General features: G+C 39.7%; 1 protein-coding gene across 1 annotated transcript in view; it reads left to right on the forward strand.

Moving 5' to 3' along the window:
• Positions 1-20,019, forward strand: part of LOC126299531 (plasminogen activator inhibitor 1 RNA-binding protein-like) — a 67,442-nt gene extending 47,423 nt beyond the window's left edge. The window contains exon 8 of the mRNA XM_049991513.1: positions 15,132-20,019. Within this exon, the coding sequence (XP_049847470.1) occupies positions 15,132-15,236 (105 nt within the window). The 3' untranslated portion in view covers positions 15,237-20,019. The remainder of the gene's footprint in view (positions 1-15,131) is intronic.
• The last annotated feature ends 1,665 nt before the right edge of the window (positions 20,020-21,684 follow it).

Consider the following 21,684-nt stretch of genomic DNA (forward strand, 5'->3'; position numbering starts at 1 on the left):
GGGGGGGGAGAGGATTCTGTTGTTCTATGTTCCAGTGGCTTTTGAGCAGTCAAATTTTCATGAAAATGACAATGTTGCTGTATCTAAAACAAAAGTTCAACTCGGTGAACTACATTTGCAGAAAGCAAAATTATCACATGATGTGACAGAATTAACTTCCTAGATTTATGTTGCGGTTTAAAGTTGTCATTATTCACCTGTTATGTAACTGAACGAATTGTATGTAATTATGCCACGTGTTGTATTTTGTATCCATTTTTTTCCTCTGCAATCATGATAAACAGTTTCCATTAAGTTCGTTTACAGTTGTTTAAGGGACTTGTTTAATTCTATATAACTTACTAAAAAGTGTTTGTCTAAATAAAATATTGTTGGAGTGGTGGGAATCTTGGAATACAAAATTCATTATGTAAAAAATAATGCAGTACTATACCAATAAAACACAGAGCAGTGACCAATCTTGATACATGAATGTGAAAATACTTTTGGCTTTTGTTAATGTATAGCAGTCACCAACCAAAAGATCGTTTCAGCATGACAAGCCTTAGGTTGAAACTACATAGGCAGGAGAGTAGGCTGTTCTAGCTTGTGTGCTCACTTGGGAGGCAGCCAGGCAGGCAAGGTCTCAGGTGAGCAGGGGTCGGCAAATAGTGGACACATGGACAAAATCAAAGTTGCCCAATCCACTTTCTGACCCACTCCCTAGTTGTGAATCAGTAGTCTGAAGGCTTCAGCTGGTAGTAACATGTTTTTGATTGCAGCCAATATTAGGTAGCTGACAGTACTGCAGCGTAGCCATTGTCTGCAGTGTTACTGTTCGTACTTTCACAGTTGCAAACGATTTCTTAAGGGGCTTGCACTTGAATAACTGACAGAAGTTTACTTCCAGAAAAAAGGACCACAGAAAGTACCAAAATTAGAGGAATTTAAAAGTGGCTGCATGCACCACATCATCCCCATGTAACAGTCAGCTCTGTTAAAAATAAAGTTTTGCTCTCATTTGTTTCGTTTTTATGACTTAGTAGTCCCTTAAGTTGGCTCACGTGCAAGAGCTTTATGGTTTCGTTTATAGTGTGTGTTACTTATTGTTTGTTGTTACTTTGGTGTGAATATTTTGTTTACAGCGAAGTAATTGCATACATGGAAAGAATTAAGTAGTTCGGTGTTAACCAATGTAATTTTTATGGAAACTGGTCCACCAAATGGATTAACTGCTAATATTGAAATATGTGATACTAGATTTGAATCAGCTTCAACTACTCAGTGCTTTGAAGCTAGAACTGAAATATTTGGACAGGGCTTGACAGTATTGATGCTGATAAAATAGATGGCAACTATTCATTCAGGTTGTGTCATTGTTGAACTTCGCTCTATCTGAACTAATAAATAAAGCTTTGCAGGGTAAGGAATGTGGCAATAGTGGTATGAAGGTAGTTGGGAAATATGTGCTAGAAAACATTGTGCATAAAATTAAGAATTGTTTGTAATTTTTGGGATCCAAGAGAATGTGGTTACACTTGTGGTGTAACTAAACAAGTGTGTGTAACACTAATATTAAACTTGCTTATGCTATGAGGTATATAGGCAAAAGTGTACAGAAGTGCACAAATTTTCTGTGTTCTTAGGCACTTACCTCCCCTACAAGATTTGATAGATGCAATAAAATTATTCTACATACTATAGAAGAAATAACAAATGATAGTACGAAAGATGCTGTTCCGGAAAGTGTAGACATGAATGATGGCAATACATGATCTATGTATGCAGCCCAGGGTGCATCCTGGCAATGAAGAGTCCATAGTTTCCTAAATGGTGTAGTGACAGTGACCTCCTTGGACAATGGTTGTCATTGATGTGGAATGTATTACCAACTACTGTCATGGCTGAACTAGTGGAACTGAAAATTGTGAAATGTTTGATTAATTTTAGTGGTTACAGTGGAAGGATGGAATCTGAAGGTGTGAAGATATTTCACAGGTCAGTGGAGAAATATGGTGTGATACATACATTTTACCTAGGAGATGGAGACTAGAAGGGTACCAAAAAATTTCTGAATCCAAACCTTATGCTGACACCAACAAATTTTACATATTCACATACACCTTTGCCTTTAACCCAAATGAATACAGATTCGTTAACAGATATTTTCCTCCTGTTACGAGTATACAATGACAAGGAAGAAGGAGAAACATATGCAGATTTACCAAAATCCTTATTAGCTAATTCAGAAATATGGTAAGTGCGAAAGGCAATAATGTCTCTGTCAACGAAACTTTAAAGTCCAGTAAAATTTGTTGGTGATTGTACTGTATATTTCCATAAATAATTATTTTTTTTGCAAACTGATCTGTAGCGTAGCTTAGAACCGGACATGGGTACATCTAGAACCAGGGGGCTCAAGGAGGTAACAGCATGTCACGCCACAAAGGCGGCTGACGCAATCCGCCGACCAACTTACGTAATCTTGGCAGCGCGCCTGGCTGGCGCACAGAGGACGCGAGCACCTAGAACACCTATTGCTCGCGTCCGGGATAACGCTCCGCCAGCTGGCAGAAATATTCTAAGTCCGAATCAAGGTCACGCGTGTTCGGACATGTATATAAGCGAGCGAGTGCCGCGTAGCGGCTATGTCGCGCTGCTGCTGCTGCACAGGCAACTGCATTGAACGCTGCCAAGATGCCTTACAGAAGATATCGCCGTCGTTCTAAACAAACAGTCTAAAAGACCATCGAGAACATCGAATTTGCTACAACAGCTGGAGACAAGAAGAATCGTATTCCAGTTAAGTCTGTCGCTGCACAAGCTCTGCTGGATGGTCTTGCTGTTTTCGTCGGTTGTAGACTTAATTTTAGTTTAGATATAAATGATACGTTTGGTCATGGTAACGGATGGTTTACTGTTGCTATTGTTCGAGGAGGTACTGGAGTACCAAGTGTTCCTGGACTTGAAAGTTTTGTTTTTGTTGTTAGGTGTAAGATTGAGGAACTGGAAGAGGAATTTGAAGGGAAAGAAATTAGTTGATTATTGGTGGATTAGTGGACGTGGTTGGCTTAGACAGGTTGCAGTATTATTAGGGGCAAGCCATAAAACAATAAAAATGATCTTCAGGGAGTGAAAAAGGCAGCATGGGTTAGCTTCTTTCATGAATCCTCTACAGATGCCCACCTGGCAGTGATTTGTGTTGTGGATACCAAAGGGCTGTTGCTTAAGGTGAGCACTACAACAAACATTTTTTGCCATTTGCTATAATGGAAGTTACAAAGCTTATGTGTAAGTATCTTAGTGACAAAAGAATATTAGAAAAAAGTTTACATGGTAGGACTCAAAAATCTAAATGAAAAAGTTCCAACAATTGTATATGTGAACAGATAAAAAAACTTGTTCTGACAGGACTAAATGGTTTGAAAATAGGTGTACTAGATGCTGATCTATGTTTCAGTGATGCTGCAGTGTCAAGGCTTAATGTTATGGAACTGACAGGAGTGTCTGGACTAAATATGCATAGAGCTCTAACAGCCATTGACTATAGGGATATTAAAAAAGCTATAGCAACTGTAATAGTGTGTGGTGGGGTTTGCATTTATGTCCTGATATCTATCCACTGGAGAACCCACGATGACTACTGTGGTAATGACCACCTTCCCATCTTCCTGTCACCCCTCCAGTGACATTCTTCGGTCGTCTACTCATATGAGCAAATAGGGTAGACTAGGGAGCTTTCACCTCTGCTGTCACTGTTGAATCTCCCCCACATGGTACCCTCGATGTGGTGGTTGAGTGGGTCACTAGAACGATCGTTTCTGCATTGGAAAATGCGATCCCTTGCTCTTTAGGGTGCCCTGAGAGAAAGTGAGTATCTTGGTGTTCGCCGAAAATAATTCAGGCAATTAAAGAGCATCAGTGAGTTCTACAGCTACATAAGCAACACCCTTCCCGAGAGCACCTAATAGCTTTTAAATTGTTCCTTGCTCATAGCTTATAAAAAACACACAGGAGTGTTAGGAGAGGTAAGTCTCGACCATTGGGTGCCATATGTCATCCTCCCAAGTCTGGATGAAGGTCAGAAGACTTTTTTTGGGTACCAGATCCTGACAGGCGACACTGGCATTAACATCAGTGGCATGTTATCTACCAATGCAAATGAAACTGTTGAGCACTACACTTGAGCCTGTGCATCACAGAACTGACCCCCACCTTCTGCACCCTCAAATGGCAGATGGAAAGGTAAGTCCTCTACAGAGTGGTGCTCTTCGGCACCTTTGTACATTGCCCGGACACAGCTTCTGGGCCAGATCAGATCCATAGTCAGATGATCAAACATATCCCGCCGACTAAAAGTGACATCTCTTAATCTTCAACTGGATCTGGTGCAATGGCATCTTTTCATTACGATGGTGGTAGAGCACCATTCCAGTGCTCAAATCTGGCAAATACCTGCTGGATATGGATAGCTATCAGCCTCACCAAAATTCTTCGTAAGATGTTAGAACGTATGGTAAGTCAGCGGTTGTGTTGGCTCCTGGAGTCACGGGGCCTACTGGCTCCGTGCCAGGGCAGTTTCTGCCAGGGTCGTGTTACCACTGATAATCGGGTCCCTCAAGCCTGCCATATGAACAGCATTTTCCAGATGCCAACACCTGGTTGCCATCTTTTTTGACTTAAAGTTTGTCATGAAATGGCGACATCATATCCTTGCCACATTGTATGAGTGGGGTCTCCTGTTGCTCCGCACTTTATGTCCAAGTTGGTGCCTCCCATAGTCCCCCCCCTCCCTCCAGAATGGAGCCCTGCAGGGCTCTGTATTGAATGTCTATTTTTAGTGGCCATTAATGGTCTAGCAGCAGCTGTAGGAACATCGGTCTCACCTTCTGTGTATGCATATGACTCGTGCATTTCATACTGCTCCTCCAGTACGGGTGTTTCTGAGCAGCGCCTACAGGGAGTCATTCACAAGGCAGAGCATTCGGCACTAGCCCACGGTTCCAGTTTTCAGCTGCAAAGTCGTGTCTTGTGCACTTGTGTTGGCATTGTACCATTCATCCAGAGCCAGAACCTTACCTTAATGACAATCCACTGATAATAGTAGAATATCGATTCTTAAGACTGGTTTTCGACGCTCGATTGACTTGGCTCCCTCATCTTAGTCAGGTTAAGTGGAAGTGCTGGCAGCACCTCGATGCCCTCCACTGCCTGAGAAACACCGAGGGTGCAGATTGCTCTACACTGCTGCAGCTCTACAGAGCCCTTTTTCAATCCTGCCTCTACTATGGGAATCTGGTTTATGGTTCGGCAGTGCCCTCAGCATTTGTTTACTCAACAAAGTGCACCACTGTGGAGTTCGTCTAGCGTCGGGAGCTTTTAGGAAGAATCTTGTGAGCAGGGCACTGGTGGAGGCTGGAGTCCCTCTATTGCAGATCACACGTGCTCAACTGCTCACCAGTTAAGTTGCACACATTTGTAACTCCTCTGAGCATTCAAATTACAGCCTCTCTTTTCCAACCACTGGGTTAATCTGTCCCATTGATGGCCCAGATCAGTGCTTAAGATTGCTGTTCACGTCCGATGCCTTCGGTCTGAACTGGAGTCCTTCCCTTTATCACCTCTGCTCCAGGTCCATTCATATACATCTCCACGGTGTAAACTTAGGCCGACCTTCCATATGGCCCTAAGGATTCGGTTAACCCTGCAGCTCCCCGTTGTCACTTCATCTCGATTCTTATCGGGGCTCTGAAGTGGTTTACACAGACTGGCCGATGACCGTGTTGGATTTGCCTATGTTCAGAGGCCATATCGAACAGCATTCCTTGCCCGGTGGTGGCAGGGTTTTCACTACAGAGCTGGTGGCCATATCTCGTGCTCTTAAGCACATCCGTTCATGCCGTAGCAGTCATTTCTTCTCTGTAGTGACTCCTCGAACAGCCTCCGAGCTATCGATCAGTGGTACCCACGCCATACTTCGGTAGTGTCCCTCTATGCCCTCTAAAGGGCGTGTCTCGGTGGTTCTGTCGGCTCTGCATTGGCCACGCTTGGGTTACCTACCTGCACCGTGAAGACCCACCTCGTGCGGCACTGTGTTGACAGTGGCCCATATTCTGTTGCGCTGTCCTCCTTTGGCTACCCTGTGATGCTCTTTGGTTACCGGACTTGTTGCCACTAATTTTAGCTGACAATGCCTAATTGGCTGATTTAGATTTAAGTTTTGTACGTGAGGTTGGGTTTTATCATTCTCTCTACATTTTAGCACATGGTCTTTGTGCCTCTGTCCCCTCCACCCTAGTGAGCTTTTAGGCTGGAGGTTTTAATGTGTTGCGCAGTGGCTGGCTTCTCCTTGTTGTTCTCGTGGTCAGTCAGCCATGGTACCCTGCTTTCTTGTTTTAATATCTTCTACCTGTTTCTTGCATCTCTCTGTGGTTTTCTTGTCCTCTTTTGTTCCTTGTATTATACGTTGCCTTTCTATCATTTTTTTTCTTCCTTCCAGTATTGTGCTGTACATAAAGTACTTTCATTCTTTCCCTTGCAGTATTGTTGTAACAGGAACAAGGGACTGATGGCCAAGCAGTTTGGCCACTTTGCACCCTCCTTTTTAAAGAAACCAACCAATCTAATAGCCATTGACCAAAGGAGACTCTTCGAAGCAGAAACGGTGTTGGTAGCCACCAAGGAAGCAAGAATAAGAATTAGTGCGAACAAGAGTAGGGAGGAAGAACACCACAAGAAACAAGATGAATATGTACCTGGGATGTATTAGTGCCATGAAAGTTTAATAGAGAAAGCAAGTTTTAACTTTAACTTGAATATCCGAAAAGTTAAATTATTTCATGCACTGGTACCCTTTGGCTAAAAACTATTAAAGATAGTGAGCTAAATTTTGTGTAACATGCTTAACTAAAAAGTAGACTACTCTTGTGACTTTAAAAATAAAATTCTTTTCTGAAGGAAGACCTTGAATTCAAATCCAAAATTTTTGATAATCATACTTAAAAACTTTACCACAATTTATGACAGCACCATCTTTTCAATAGTCTGCTTTAATGATAGTGTAAATAACTTACAGGAAAAAATAAACCTACTTTGTTTGTATTTTGAGTAATGTGTGTTTATGATGTACATAAATAATTGTTTTATTTCTCTCGCGAAAAATGCAATTAAATGTGATATAAAGCTGTGGTTCATACATAAAAAATGTTCCCGAAAGATGGACAACAGGTTAGATAGTTCCTGACTCACATTGTCACCTTTAGTGCTTGGTGATGCTGCCAGAAGTTAATTGTTGCTACATAGTGATGCTGAAAAGGTTGACTGAATGTGCCAACATTGAAAGGGGGCAGATAGAATTTCTCATCTCCGTCTTAAAATCTTCACTAAGTGCAGCTTTGTATGCAGGACAAAGCATGCTTAAATTGCTGAAAACTCGTGAGTAATGGTTAGTTTTCATCCCAGATCTTTTATTAGATAACATTTTGATGCAGCACCTAATCGGTGTGAATTATTTTATATTGGACTTCGTAAAACTGCTGTAGTGCTTCACACAGAAACACCATTGGTTATTCTATTATTGTTCTAAAACACATTTTCAGAGTAAAAGTTACTCGATTATAAATCGTTGGCCGCCCTTACATACGATAAGGTGGAGAACTCCAAGTAATGCTTAATTATACCAAGCAGTGAATGACCTGGGACACAATGGCAGAATTGTTTGCAGTTAGAAAGACTGTGCAGAGTTTGCAAAGACTCCTCCAGGTCTGCAACACGAAATCTGGTGAAGTAGTCCACAGTGTCTCTTAGGAAAGTTATGGTATGGTCAAAAATAAGAAATGTGCTATTAGAGCATCCAGACATTTTGCATTGGTGGTCCTGTTTTATTGTCCAGATGAATCACATTAGAGAAGCTTAAAGAGAAATATTTTACTGTCGTATGTCGTGGATTGACACCCTAATGTGTGGTAAATGCTGGAAGATTGTGAATTACATGAAGAGGGTCACAATGTGTAGTAGTGTCTTGGCTCGAAGAATGAGTTTGTCAGGGGAAAAGTGACAAAAATTATGTTGGACAGACAGTTCGGTGAACTTACGGAAGTGGTTCATAGGGAAAAGTGTTTCCAAATATTCCACAAGTCTCTTACTGGACACATTACTGTAAGGGTCAGACAGAAAAAATCTCCCACAAAGTTTGGCATCAAAGTGTGAGTTACGTCTCTTGTGGTTAAAGTATGAGAGATACTACATTGTATACAAAAGTTAAAGTGAAAAAGTCAGCTGAGAAATAGTATGCTGTTGACTTCAAAGCTGAATGGGAAGCATATTGACAGGAAAGATGTCATCGTTAGGGTGCTTGATAATGTTCAAATTACTGTAGAGTATATCATAAATTCAGCTACATGTGATGAGTGGTGTGTGTATGCACACCTGTGTGGAAAAGAAGTGAATGACCTCATCATTCAAAGGAGCTGAATCATCAGGCAAATGACACGCACGAATTTGGTGCTAATGGTTGCGCTGCAAACCATCGGGACCTGCAGTCTAATACATAAGAGCAAATACATTCCATCACGTCTTGTTTTCCAGTGCCTACAGTTGCCCATAAACCATAAATGAATGATCGTGTGGTGCAAAGCAATACTTATGGACCATTGGCGGTGCCAGATGCTGCGGTGGGTGTAGCAAGTGTAACAGTAAAAGATGTCAGATTTCAGCAGTCATGCAGTCCAGATGATGGTCTGTCTCATGGGTGGGAGCAATAGGAGGTATATATATAATAGCTACTGTTCCCATGTGTGAGTGGTGCAAAGCTTAACCATCCGTTGTTTGAAAGTGCATACGAAGCGTTCATTAGACCAGAGGTGAAACTGAGCACTTGTTAGATGATGAATGCCATTTCGTTCACAAAACTGTTCAAAATCACTTGAAGTGACATATGGTCTGTTGTCAAAGGTAGTTCTGGCAAACCACCTATGCAAAATGAGGAGGAAAAAGCGTGGTGGTGCTAAGTTATGTAGAAGCCACAGGCACCAAAAGTGGGAACATGCTAAGAGTCTACCGCTATGAGCCAATGAGTGTCGCAAAATGGTCCTGCAAAGTGTGTGTGCACTCGTTGCCATGACGAATGAGTCAGACCAAGCTGAGAATATCTGTGACTGAGTGGGATTGGTTTTCTGTGCATGCACTACGCTTACCTCATCTGTTCCTGTGAGCGTTCATACCCTGCTAAGTAGTTCAAACAATTTCCAAATGTCTATGGTGAAGCAATCTCAACACATTCTTTTGTAACACTTTGGGAATAAGCACACGCAATTGTCCAGTGTCATTTTGAACTAGAATCAAACCCTGTTGAATTGTAAGGTAATGCTGATGTGGAAAATACTGGCTCACAACTGAGTTCTGGATACTATTCAATGAACAAGGCCAAGATGTCTTAATGCAATGGAACAAAATATTGAGATCTCGGTCTGCTTCTATGGCCTGTGATATTTTTCTGGAGTGCAAGAGAGATGACAGCTATTCAGAGTCCTGCACATTGATTTGCAACAAGCTGTCGCAGATGCATAAAAATCAGTCTGGGCTTATCGGATGGCAAGATAGGGTGGGTGCGTGCATTGCTATGCTTTGCCATAGGTCTGTGCACAATTTCATACTTATACTTCAAAAACAACAAAACTGATAATTGCAGTTTTTAAGCAGTGCATATAGGAACCGGATTTCGCAGATGAAACAAGGACTGCAAAGGCTTGTGATTTGTCACTAAATAAAACTTGCAACCATACAAATAGTGACGGAATTTTGTGACACCATACACAGTAGCAAGAGCAGCTTCTTCAGTTTGAGAATAACAGCACTGCATTCAAGTTAACAACTTTGAGGCAAAGACAACTCTTTCGCACCAATTCTGTGCGAAAGCACAGTGCTGATACTGTAGGACGAAGTGTCGACTTGCAAAACAATTCGCTTGGTAGGGTCAAAATATGCTAAATGTCTGTCACTGTGTAAGGCATTTTAGTTTCTGAAATGTCTTCTGTCCACACAAGAAGTACATTTTTGCGATGCAAGCAATCTTGTGATCTGAGGCATTGGGTATGAACCGAATGTAGTTATCCATCTTGCCTACTACTGACTGCAGTTCACACACATCACGAGAAACAGGCAGGTCACGGATTGTAAGCAAATGACTCTGGAGGTGTTGCACACCCAGACTGTTTATCACATGACTTAAGTACTGTAGATGTTTGAAAAACTTCATACTTTTCTAGATGACAGCAGAGTCCTGCTTCTGACAACACTTGAAAAAGAGTACGCAACTTAGCAATGTGTTCCTCTAGTATGTGACCTGAGATGACAATATCGTTAAGGTAGTTTCAACAAAATGGCTCTTTTTGCTGTTCCAAGTAACATTGAAAAATGGTGAGTGCGGAAGCACTGCTGAAGGGCAAATGAAATACTTGAACAGTCCTTAAGTGTGTATTTACAACACACACTTTCAGTGATTGTTCATTCAGTGGAATTTGCAAGTAAGCAAAATGCAAATCTATCTTAGAAAATTAATGTCGTGCACCAAGCCTATCCAGGAGTTCCTCAGGGCGAGGTAACAGGTGTAAACAGCTGTCTGTGGGTTGACTGTAGACTTGTAGTCAACTCGAATGCAACCAGAAGTTCTAGGCAACAAAATGATGACTTGCCCATTGACTCGCTTGTATGGGAGCAATTACACCATTAACTTGGAATTCTTTAAATTCACTGGCTACTTTCTCATAAAGGACCCATTCCTTCGGAAAATAGTTCAGGAATTCTTTAAGCAAGCTAATGACACCGTCTCTTGGTGCAAAAGCTGCTCATACTGAAAGCACATTGTCTTACATGATAAGGCCAAACAAATCAAAGGCATCTAAATAGAGTATGTTCTCACTGTCTCTTGATTTGAACGCAATAAAATTCACTGTCGTAATGTGAGATTGGTAAGTGGCAGGCAAACTACATTGTCAAAGGAGTGAAATCTGTCTGTCTGTAAGCAGTGACGTGCTTGCTAGATTGAGAAAGGCGTGGTGAGCCTATCTTTTCGTGTGTGGCACAGTTAAGGAAAGTTACTGAGGTGCCTGTGTCTAACTGAAAGTTAGCACAACGGCCAGCAATGCGTAATGAGACAAATAGTTTGTTATAATGTTGTTGCACTGCACTATGGTGAGGTGGTGGCACAACCTTAACTTTACTTCTGTCAAAAACTGTTGTAGGATTTGCACATGCAGCATTCACTGCATGTGCACGAGCCTGTTTTTTTCTGGGAGCAGGCAAAATTGGCGTTGTGCCATTGCAAACTAACTGCTTGGACATGGCATTTTTTTCCACATGTGTAATGCGTTGTGGCCAATGGTCTTGCGGCAGTGGTAAAACCGGTTCCCGTCGGATCACCGAAGTTCAGTGCTGTCGAGCTGAGCTAGCACTTGGATGGATGACCATCCGGTCTGCCCAGCACTGTTGGCAAGCTGGGTGCAGTCAGCCCTTGTGAGGCAACCTGAGGAGCTACTTGATTGAGAAATAGTGGCTCCAGTCTTGGAAACTCCCATATGGCCAGGAGAGTGGTGCGCTGACGACATGCTCCTCCACATCCGCATCCAGTGACGCCTGTGGGCTGAAGATGACAGGGTGGCTGGTCTGTACCGTTTGGGCCTTCATGGCCTGTTTGGGAGTAGTTTTTTTTTAGTTTTCGTAATGCGTTGCATTACGTGACTGGTAATCCTGTCTCTTCTGGCGAGCAAAACATTCAGGGCAAGACTTCACTAAACTCAGTCCTGTTTTCCTGTCTATATGGCTGTGTACACGTTCATTGTTGTGGCTGCTTGGGGCGGTCGCGAGCAAGGAGTGACTTGACCTGACAAACTTACCGGCTGCTATGGCACTTAAATCATATTTCCCTAATATTTGCAATACTTGGGAAGTGATGGATCAGAGTACTGTAAGATCTGTTTTTTGCTGTATTCTGCTATCTGAGACATTAAACGTTATCATATTGCTGAGCATTAAATCACTGTAAAAGCTGCCACATCTATGCTTGTATTTACACTTCCTAGTCATACTCATTAATTCTGTGTACTACTGATGTATGGTGTCTGTTCTGTTCCAGATTTTTCTGCAAGCAAAAGAACTGATTTCTGTCTGTAGCCAATTGAACTTGCTGGTCATAGTATTTGTTTAATGCAGAGATTACTTCGTCATAGCTGAGTTTGTCGGGAGATGCAATTGGGAAGAGTTTTTGTATCAACCTGGACACTAGGGATTCCGCATACAAAAGAAAGTATTGTAGCTTTACAGTACCTTGTATGCAATGAACTTGACGATGGGCTTGGAACGGTGTTACGCTGGTCGGCGGCACTTGTTGGGTTGGTTGGTTCTGCAGCCAGAAGTTGTTGTACTCTCATCAGTAAGGCAGCAATTTGTTGGTTCTGAAACTGAAAGGCCTGTGTTAGCTCAATCACATTGGCCATCTGTGACTGAGGCACAGGGGCAGGGGGTGGATGGGGTGGTTTACACAAATGTTACATCAAAAAGCAAGCAAGGCCTCTGAAAACAGAAATTTGATTAGTTGTGCTGCTCCCCTCCTGGAATACAATGCAAGAACACAGCAAAAAATCAGCAAATAGCTGCAGGCTATATCATGAGAAGCAAGCAAAATCTTCATCAAAGTTGATTATCTTCGATCTGCACTGAATTATCCTCATTGCCACTGTTGAATCTTCGTCGGCACTGTAGGGTCTTGTGCCATAGGAATCTTGGAAGAGGATGTCATTTGTTGGCTGGTATTCTCTTTCTGCAACATAACTGCACCACATGTATTAAGAGTTCATTATTTACTGAAACAGGTAACTGTTACATAACTTTAACAGTGTCCCTGTGTTGTGTTACAAGCTCTTCAATGTTAGTCCATGTTGGCCTCACTGCTGGTGAAGTGCAAGTCCTGCAATGCAGTGAATGATGGACACCAAACTGGAGTGAGAGTTGGTGCATCAGTGGCTGAGCAAGTGACTAGGTGACTGCGCTAGTGACAGACTGACCGTCGATCTTCTTGCTACATATTTGCCGACTGGTGTGCTGGTGACAGCTTATGCCGACACAACACCAAATAATTTTAATTTAAAGTTCTGTTGGTGGATTATAGTGTAATGCATCCATTGAGAACAGTTGCCACTCTACAGGTACCATGAGCTTAAGTAATTACTGTGAGTTATTCCTTATTTCAGTTAAACTGAAGAAATCAGTTTACAATTCTGTCTAGTGTGACCCTAAAAGTGTGGGACCCTTTCGTCTTTAGATGAACTCCCCCCCATGGTAGTGAACTAACAGTATAACTATTCAGTTTGGTATTTGTCATGTCCTGTGGGAAAGATACAGACGGAACATTGTTACTGTTAAAAGGATCCGAAATTATATTCATGTTTTGGGTTGCAAGCAGTGAGTGAACTAATAAAATGTAACTAAAGAGCGAATTGAGACCCTTATACAGTGCTCCTAATACTGACAAAAAGTATTTTGAGGACTAAATAAAAAGGGAAATGAATTGTACAGCAAACTTTCATAAACTTATAGTCCACCTGGAAGTTGCACATTGTAGGTTACCTTAATAGCATTTAACAGTTTGTGCATTATGCCTATTAAATACTACATATATTGGAAAAGAACAACCGAACTTCTTTAAAGTGAAGCATGTTAGCAACAATTTGCATTATACATATGAACACGATAAATTACCAGGCTATTTATTTCTAATTCAGCAGTAAGCTGCAGCAAGTCTTCAAATTGTCAATTTGACTATGTAAACAAAATTCCTCTGTGACTTGTGTTCGAAGGAAAATCAGACTTGGCATAAAAGTTTGTAGACGAGGCAACCAACCTTGTTGCTTCTTTCAGTAACTGATTCACCATATACAGCCAATGTTGCTTTGAAGACAGATGCACATATATCAGATCTAACAGTGGTGAATCATTGGTTCTATTTCCTCTAAAGCTGCTTGACTTTTCAGATAGTAGTCAAACTGCAGTAACTGTCTTAAGAGGATAGACTTCATTGAGATAAAAGGCTAGGATTTCTTGCAAGTTTTCTGTTAATTTGTCGTGGACATCTTGAACAATAGGTACCGTCTGTTACATAAGTTTCCTTTGCATACTGTGTGTAACCATACAAAATTGATACTTCTGCTAATGACAGAATGGGATGAGGGTTCCCTTTTTAATATTAAGCTTTTGCTGCTGTGTCCAGATTTTTATCTGTGCAGAAGTAGTTTTGGGAAATAATTCTAATTTTCACGTGTTTTTCATTACACTGTGACGAGTTACCTGTGATGCTTGCTTTCTGAGCTGCTGTAGTGTTGCAAAAATTTCACAAATTGCTGGTGAAGATTGTCTGCATAAACTAAATAAGAATTGTGATGTACCTATTAAATAAGAATTATGACTGGCAGGAACAAATCTTCAGATGGTAAGACAAGAGAATAATTGAGTAACAATAAAACTCTATTTTGTAACTTGCCCCAGAACATAGAATTGTGTGTTCGGTCTCTCAGGTTGCAAGGCAGTGTCACTGAAGTCTGATTGTGTAAAGATTTGGTCAGAAATTGTTGCACAAGTGTGTGCTTTGATTGGTTTGCTTTGTGGACTGACACTTCTTCCCATAGATGTTTTTTACTGTAAAATTTGCTGATTATGGAAACTTCCTCTGTCTGACACACGTTTTAACCTAAATAAAAAGTTTTGATGAGCCAGAATTCACATGCTGATAATAATGTAGGTGTTTGATTTTTGAGGTATAACTAGAAAATAGGTTTAAAAAACCTCATTTACCCAATGATCCTAGGTATGTACATGCCAATGGACTCATTCATCACTTGCATGCTATTTCCGTTGGTGACTTCTATGGGCTGTGCCAGTGTCTTCAGAAAAACAGACCACATAGTTAATGCAGGATTGTTTCTTGTAGCCTAAACTGTTCAATCACTGCATCTGTGTGTGATAATTTAATGCTATTTCTTGTTTGACAATAACTTATATTACATTAAATAAAAAAGACAGAGATGCAGTGGCTTATTAAAAGTTAACAATTCATTTAAGAGAACATCTAACTGACGAGTTTTTGAGAAATATTTCTGTTTCAGATGAGAGACCGATTTGACAGACAAGAGAATTTCCAGAATCGTAGTCCTCGGCAGCAGAGTGCTCCAAAGTTTGATGATGACCATGACTTCCCATCTCTTGCATAAAATTTACCAGGCTAGTCAACAATTTGTTGCTGAGTGCATATTGTACTAAAATTAAGAAGTTCAGTTTGTGCAAAATGAATTTATCAATAATGCTCTACAGTTAGATTTTTCTTGCAAGTTTTTAATCCGTGTTGATATGTTAGCAGTGGAAGAAAGGGGCAAGGGAGGTTTTGTGTGTGTGTGTGTGTGTGTGTGTGTGTGTGTGTGTGTGTGTGTGTGTGTGTGTGTGTGATTGATTCTGCTGCCTGTGTTTTGCTGTCTGTTAAGTAAATTTTTGGTGTGCAGTGTGGAAAATTAATATATACACTTAACAGTGAACATTATTAGGCTGACCACTGATGGTAGTGTGATTTAAATTCCTCTTTGTATCAAAACAGTGTGAATTTGAGGACAGACAGCTGTTAATTTTATAAAACAAATTTTCTTGTGTGTTGAGGGAGAGGAAGGGATGAATGTAGCAACCATTAACCTTGATAATTACATTGGCTGTCAACAGGGAGCATGTCTTCTGCAGTTTGAATATACAAATTTAACAGACAGCTGTTAATTTTATAAAAACAAATTTTCTTGTGTGTTAAGGGAGAGGGACAAATGTACCAGTCATTAACCTTGATGTTTACATTGGCTGTCAACAAGTAGTATGTCTTCTGCAGTTCGAATATACATATTGGGGAAGTGTGTGACCCTTGTTACAGTGGATAAGCTTTAGAAACAAAGAAGAGCAATATCAACTACTACATATAGTCTTAATAGTAACATTTTGTACTCCAGTTAACAAATGTTGTACTTTTCAGAGGAGTGGATTCTACTCTGTATTCTTCTGTGAGGATCCTTTCTGACCAGAGGTATCATGTTCAGTATTAAATTATAACTGTGTAATTGAAATGTAATTTTCTTGTTCATCATTATTATTTCAAAATAAGTCATTTAACTTCCTGGAAGTGCCTCAGTTACAGGTACTACATCTCTCAAAGTGTTTGGCTAATGAACATAGACGTATTTTGTGGATGTGGGGGGGGGGGGGGTAGAGAGAGAGAGAGAGATGATGATGATGATGATGATGATGATGATGATGATGATGATGATGTACTGTTACTTTTGTCATCATAGGGCAGGTGACCTTTCAAGGTGGGAACTAAATTTTTCAAGGTGATGCCTGGTACATGTTTGAAGTGAGATTGTTTGCAAAAGAAATGAACCTCTATATTTTAGTAATAGCTCTGATTTTTAATGGTAATTTAAATGTAAAAAAAGTTACTAGATATATCACAGTAGTAGTGTCTTCATTTTAGATGCAGAAATAGGAACATAAGTGCACATATAGACTGGCGGTCAAGTGCACGTGGATTAGATGGATTTTGTTTTCTGAAGGATTATTTGTTTCTCTTATTCTGATAGAATATTGGGGGGGGGGGGGGGAGCTGTAGGGGTGGCGGGCATTATTTCACAAGCCTGTTCTGCCACTTGGCTTCCTTCAAATTCAGAATTTGGTTTAACTTTGCCTTTTCTCAATTACCTGTTGACTACCCTGTCATCCTATTACTTCTGTGCTTCATAAAAACCAAGAAGTAATTAAAAATTTCTGAAAGCTCGAGTGTCAACAACCATGTTCGTGTGAACATAGGTCCATATTGTGGAGGCTGGATAGATGTTGCTCGTCTATTGTTAACTGATGTATTTTTTTCTAGCCCTTCATACTACAAAATTTTGCATATGTTAAGAAGTGGTGTTCGAAAGGAAAAAATTTTCATTGTTAATAACCAGTGATGTGACATTCTGTGAAGGCAAGGACATCACTGCTATGTCATTCTAGACATTTGGAAATACAACATTGTGTACAGTTTCTGGACCGAAACTTCCTTTTGCTCACACCCAACAAATTAAAATGAATGCAAATTCTGGCTGTTTTGCATTCAGTGATACTTGCTTTCTGCTTACTTGCAGATTCGATTATTGGTTGCTGTAAGCAACAATGTACATTCAAATAGTTTACATTCCTCAGAAGTCTGAAAATTGAATTAACATTAATAATCAGGAATATGGTTGTTAATTTTTAGATTCTAAGAGAGAGAATCTGAATACATTGTTATAGCCTTCTGTATCATTATGATACAGGAGCCTATGTAAATGCCTAGCAGCTGTTACTAAAATAAGATTTGAATACAAGTTTCCATTACAGTATAAAGCAGAATTGCTGTGTCAATCCTTACCACCTGTAATCCCCTTTTTCCTTGCGAATTTGCTATGGATCGCATAATTAGGGATGCTATAATTCCAGTAATGTAAATTAGCTCTACTTTTTAAAGTGTGATTGGTGTTCTTACCATTTGTCAGAACAGAGCATGGATCTGTATTGAATTGTTTGTCAAAATATTTTTTAGTCAGCGTGAGATTCACACACTATGCACCATCTTAAATTGCATTATTTGCGGGGAAAAAGGCTTCACATCTGCAGCCTTAAGATTAAATTTATTTTAAAATACTTTCTTAATGAAATCTCACAGGTTATTGGACAATTCAGAAGATTCTTTTGTAGATGTTTAATTCTGTTCATCCACTACCTTTCCCCAGCACTTTCTCCATTGTATACCTCCCATTGATGTCATGAATAATGGAATGGTAACTGCATGTTATTTAATTATGTTACAGTGTAGTATTGATGTCTGCAGTAAGTGTGTGTGTGTGTGTGTGTGTGTGTGTGTGTGTGTGTGTGTGTGTGTGTGTTAGTGGCTTCCAGAAATTTTCAGTTAATTTCTTACTGATAAAATGTATCAGGTGTTTTTGTTGTTGATACAAAAATGTGAACAAATTTTCTTATGTTAAATGATAGTGTGCATCTTCTGAGGGTAATTGACTAAGTGAAGTAGTTAGTGTGTTTGGTTTTGTCTGTATGGAGAAAAGTTTTTTTCTTTGTTACTATGGAACAGGTTTAGTTTCAGTGTGAAATGTGTACTACTTCCCCTTCAAAATGTAAAAGCAGTTGTCAAACAGTGTTTGATTCCAGTTGAACTTGTAATCAGTACTGAATCTTTGACTTGAACAGGGTTAAAGCCAGTGAGATCTTTTAAATGTTCTGGTGGTGCAGTGTTAAGATCCACTGAGCAGTACAGGTTTGTACTGTTCGTGCCTTGTCAGTCACTTTGAGCCTTAATCTGCAAGATGAGCTCCAGGCTCCTGTGAATGACAGCATTTTTGGTTCAATAAAGTGTTCAGAGCAGTGCCAGGCAGGTGCATTGTTCCGTGAATTCAACTTTACCATATTTGTATGATGAGAAAAGGCTGTTTGGGACAAAAGTGGATAGTGCATGTGAATAGTACATGTGTATTTGGAAAAGACTGACTTTAATTAGCTCATTGGAAGTGTGTTCTACGGAGATGGGGCTGTGTGTTTACTGTATTCAAATTATTGTTACAGTTCGAGTGGAACGGACTATTTTCGTTTCTATACTTCCAATGAAAAAGTGTTGAGAATCAGAATAATTGAGGTTTTTAGTTTATTTTTGCCTAAAGTTAAATATTTGTGTTTACTTCTGCTGTCTCATCAGCCAGTTTGCTGTTTAAGTTGAAAGTTGGTCATAGTAGACCTTATTTAATGCTGGTGTGATAAGTCATCTTCTGAGATAAGTAAAGTGGAAGTGTAAACTCATTGCTCGTATGAAAAAACTCAAGTATGTAATTTTGTTATCAAATACTTAAACATTTAATAACAATTTTCTGCATGGAGCAGTGAACTTAATGTTCTAAAATTGAAACTGATTTTTATGAATGTCCATGCCAGAAAATAGATAAAATTTAAGCTATTTTCTTCTTAAAGAAGCTGCTGTTACAGTTACACTTGTAGTTCACATTGACCTGTGATTCTGATTCAAGCAGGTACTCTGTTTTGAAGTTAAGTGTAATTTTTTCATCACTTATAGTTAAAGCACCTGTACAGTAATGTAATAGCAGCTTCAGAATTTCAGTTTGTTTGTAAAGGAAATTTGTTACTGAACTTAAAGTGTTAAATTTTGTACATATATATACAATGTAAGACTTTTAAGTTATACTGTGAATTGATTAAATTTTGGAAGTGTATGCAAAGCTTCATTCTAATTTTGGAAAATTAAATTGATTTAATTTCAATGAATTTCTTATAAATGTCTGTTTAGCAGCATGTCAGAGAGATTCTTGTTTGTTGGAATTAACTGTGTGTTAATGCATGCCACAAGTATAGTACATACAATACCTGTCAGTTTTAATTCAAACAAGTGTTTCATGGAGCATCAAATTTTTACTGAAGTAAATTAGTTTGTTGAACTATTTGAATAACTTAGTGATTTTTTTCTTTTTCTTCTTTGTGTGTGGGTGTACCTGTGTGTGCACTCAAATATGAGTGGTATGGACACAGATTATTTTTAAGGCAGCCTTATATTTTAAAGGGGTATTTCTCCTGTCCATTGTGGGGTCTCTGGAGTAGCATCTTTATCGCCCCACTGTAAAGGAATTCTGCAATGAAATATTCTCCGTTAATGGAGAAATGTGTTGGACCATCATAAATTGTGCAGGCACACCAAAAGAACAAATTATTGCCTCTCAGTGATATTTCTTGTGATAAGTTATTGGAGTAAAAACTCAATTAACAAAGTGTGTGTCACAGGATATTAAACGCCAAAAAGCAAGTGCGTCTATCTGGTGTAGACTACCTTAGTTTGGTAACATAGTGTACAAATTGTAAAGTTACATAACTCATTATGTATGCTCATTTAATGAATTCCATAAAAGTGCCTCCTATTTCTTGGGTTAATTTTGTTTATCGTATCTCACCCAAACCCTGGAAACTGATGTGGCATGTGACACTGTGTGTGTGTGTGTGTGTGTGTGTGTGTGTGTGTGTGTGTGTGTGTGTGTGTGTGTGTGTGTGTGTGTGTGTGTGTGTGTCACACTACTGGTTTTAAGGCATTAATGAGCTTGTGTGGAACAGTACCAGGCGTTGTCTGGGTATGTATTGATTCTGCTCTAGTAGTCCTCATCCTCCAGACATGTATGTACATCCTTTCCTCCCAGCTTCAGTATCCCTGTTCTTAACCCACAGAATTGTAACTAATATACATATGAAGTTTGGTTGAAATGGATCCAGGGGTTTAGTAGTAGTTTCCTACCCACAGCTTTGCCTTCATACATGTCATACGTAACATATTTCACACACATTTGTACATATAATTCATGTGTGTGTGTGTAATCAATTTAGCGCTGCAGTTAAGTTTTCATGCCGCTCAATATTTGACGTATCTTCTGAACTGTGTCGTACAGTTGTATAATGTTGCAGGCGTATCCAGTTGTCTGCTAAAGTGTTGTGAATAGTTAGCAGTAAAAAAGTAAGAAATTGTAATGAACGATGCAGCAGTTGTACTGCATAAACAGTGAATGTGCTAAGTGAAGCTTTCTTCCTTTCATCATCTTGTGGAGGGGATGAGTGAGAAAGTGTTAGGTAAAGATGTAAAATTTTGTGTAAACTTTGTTGCAAGTCACTATGTACCGTCATTCTCAAACATTGGATGAATCTAGTCCTGCTATTAGTTTTCTAAGAGTTGCACTTTTTCACACACCCCTCCTCCACCCCAACCACCTGTTTGAGAGGTAGGGGTCTTTTCACACACAACCCCCCCCCCCCCCCCCTGCTGCCCTCTCCATCTCTCAGCAGTGGTTTTTTTCCCAGACACTAAGTGACATACGTACAAAGTTCGGTTGAAAGTGATCTGATAGTTAAAGGTAAAAATCACAGGTTACATTTAGAAATCTGAAGTGCAGTGTATAAGGAAAACATTTGGTGATTGAAAGAAAGGGGTGAGTAGTACTGGAAAAATGAACTTTGAAACTTTTCTTGTGCACCAAACAGCCACATAACTTAGTTGCAACATTAAAAATAGTGTGGCAGAAGTGTAATTTATTTTGTTGTGAGGGTTTGTGGCACAAGGTTGAAGTTGTTACCTTAGTTGTGCAGTGACTATGGAAAACAGTTACACATGAAATGATTGAAGCAGTTATTTTGAGGTTGCTACATCTTCACTATTGGAAAATTACATAGTAATTTGATCACCAGTGAGGTGGGAGAAGAAAACTTAATTACCAGTTTACATTTTTGTATGGAATACTGAACTAGAACATTTGAGATGTTCTTGGAAATAGCTTCTAACAGGTAATTGCATAGCTCAACCTTTGAAATTTGGCTATCCTCTTTCTTCACAGATATTGTGAGCAGGTGTTAAGTCACTGACCTCTTTGATTAGGTACAGCAAAAATTTCTCAGGAACTATCTTTTAATATAGTAATTTGATTATACAGGGTGTATCAAAAAGAATCCCATTTGACACATCTATATTTTTGAAACTAACATGCAATGAATTTGTTTTTTGATGAATGAGAAATTTTCCATACCTTTTCAGAGGTGTTTAATATGCCCCCCCCCCCC

Source organism: Schistocerca gregaria, chromosome X, assembly GCF_023897955.1.
Source record: "Schistocerca gregaria isolate iqSchGreg1 chromosome X, iqSchGreg1.2, whole genome shotgun sequence".
Classification (NCBI taxonomy): domain Eukaryota; kingdom Metazoa; phylum Arthropoda; class Insecta; order Orthoptera; family Acrididae; genus Schistocerca; species Schistocerca gregaria.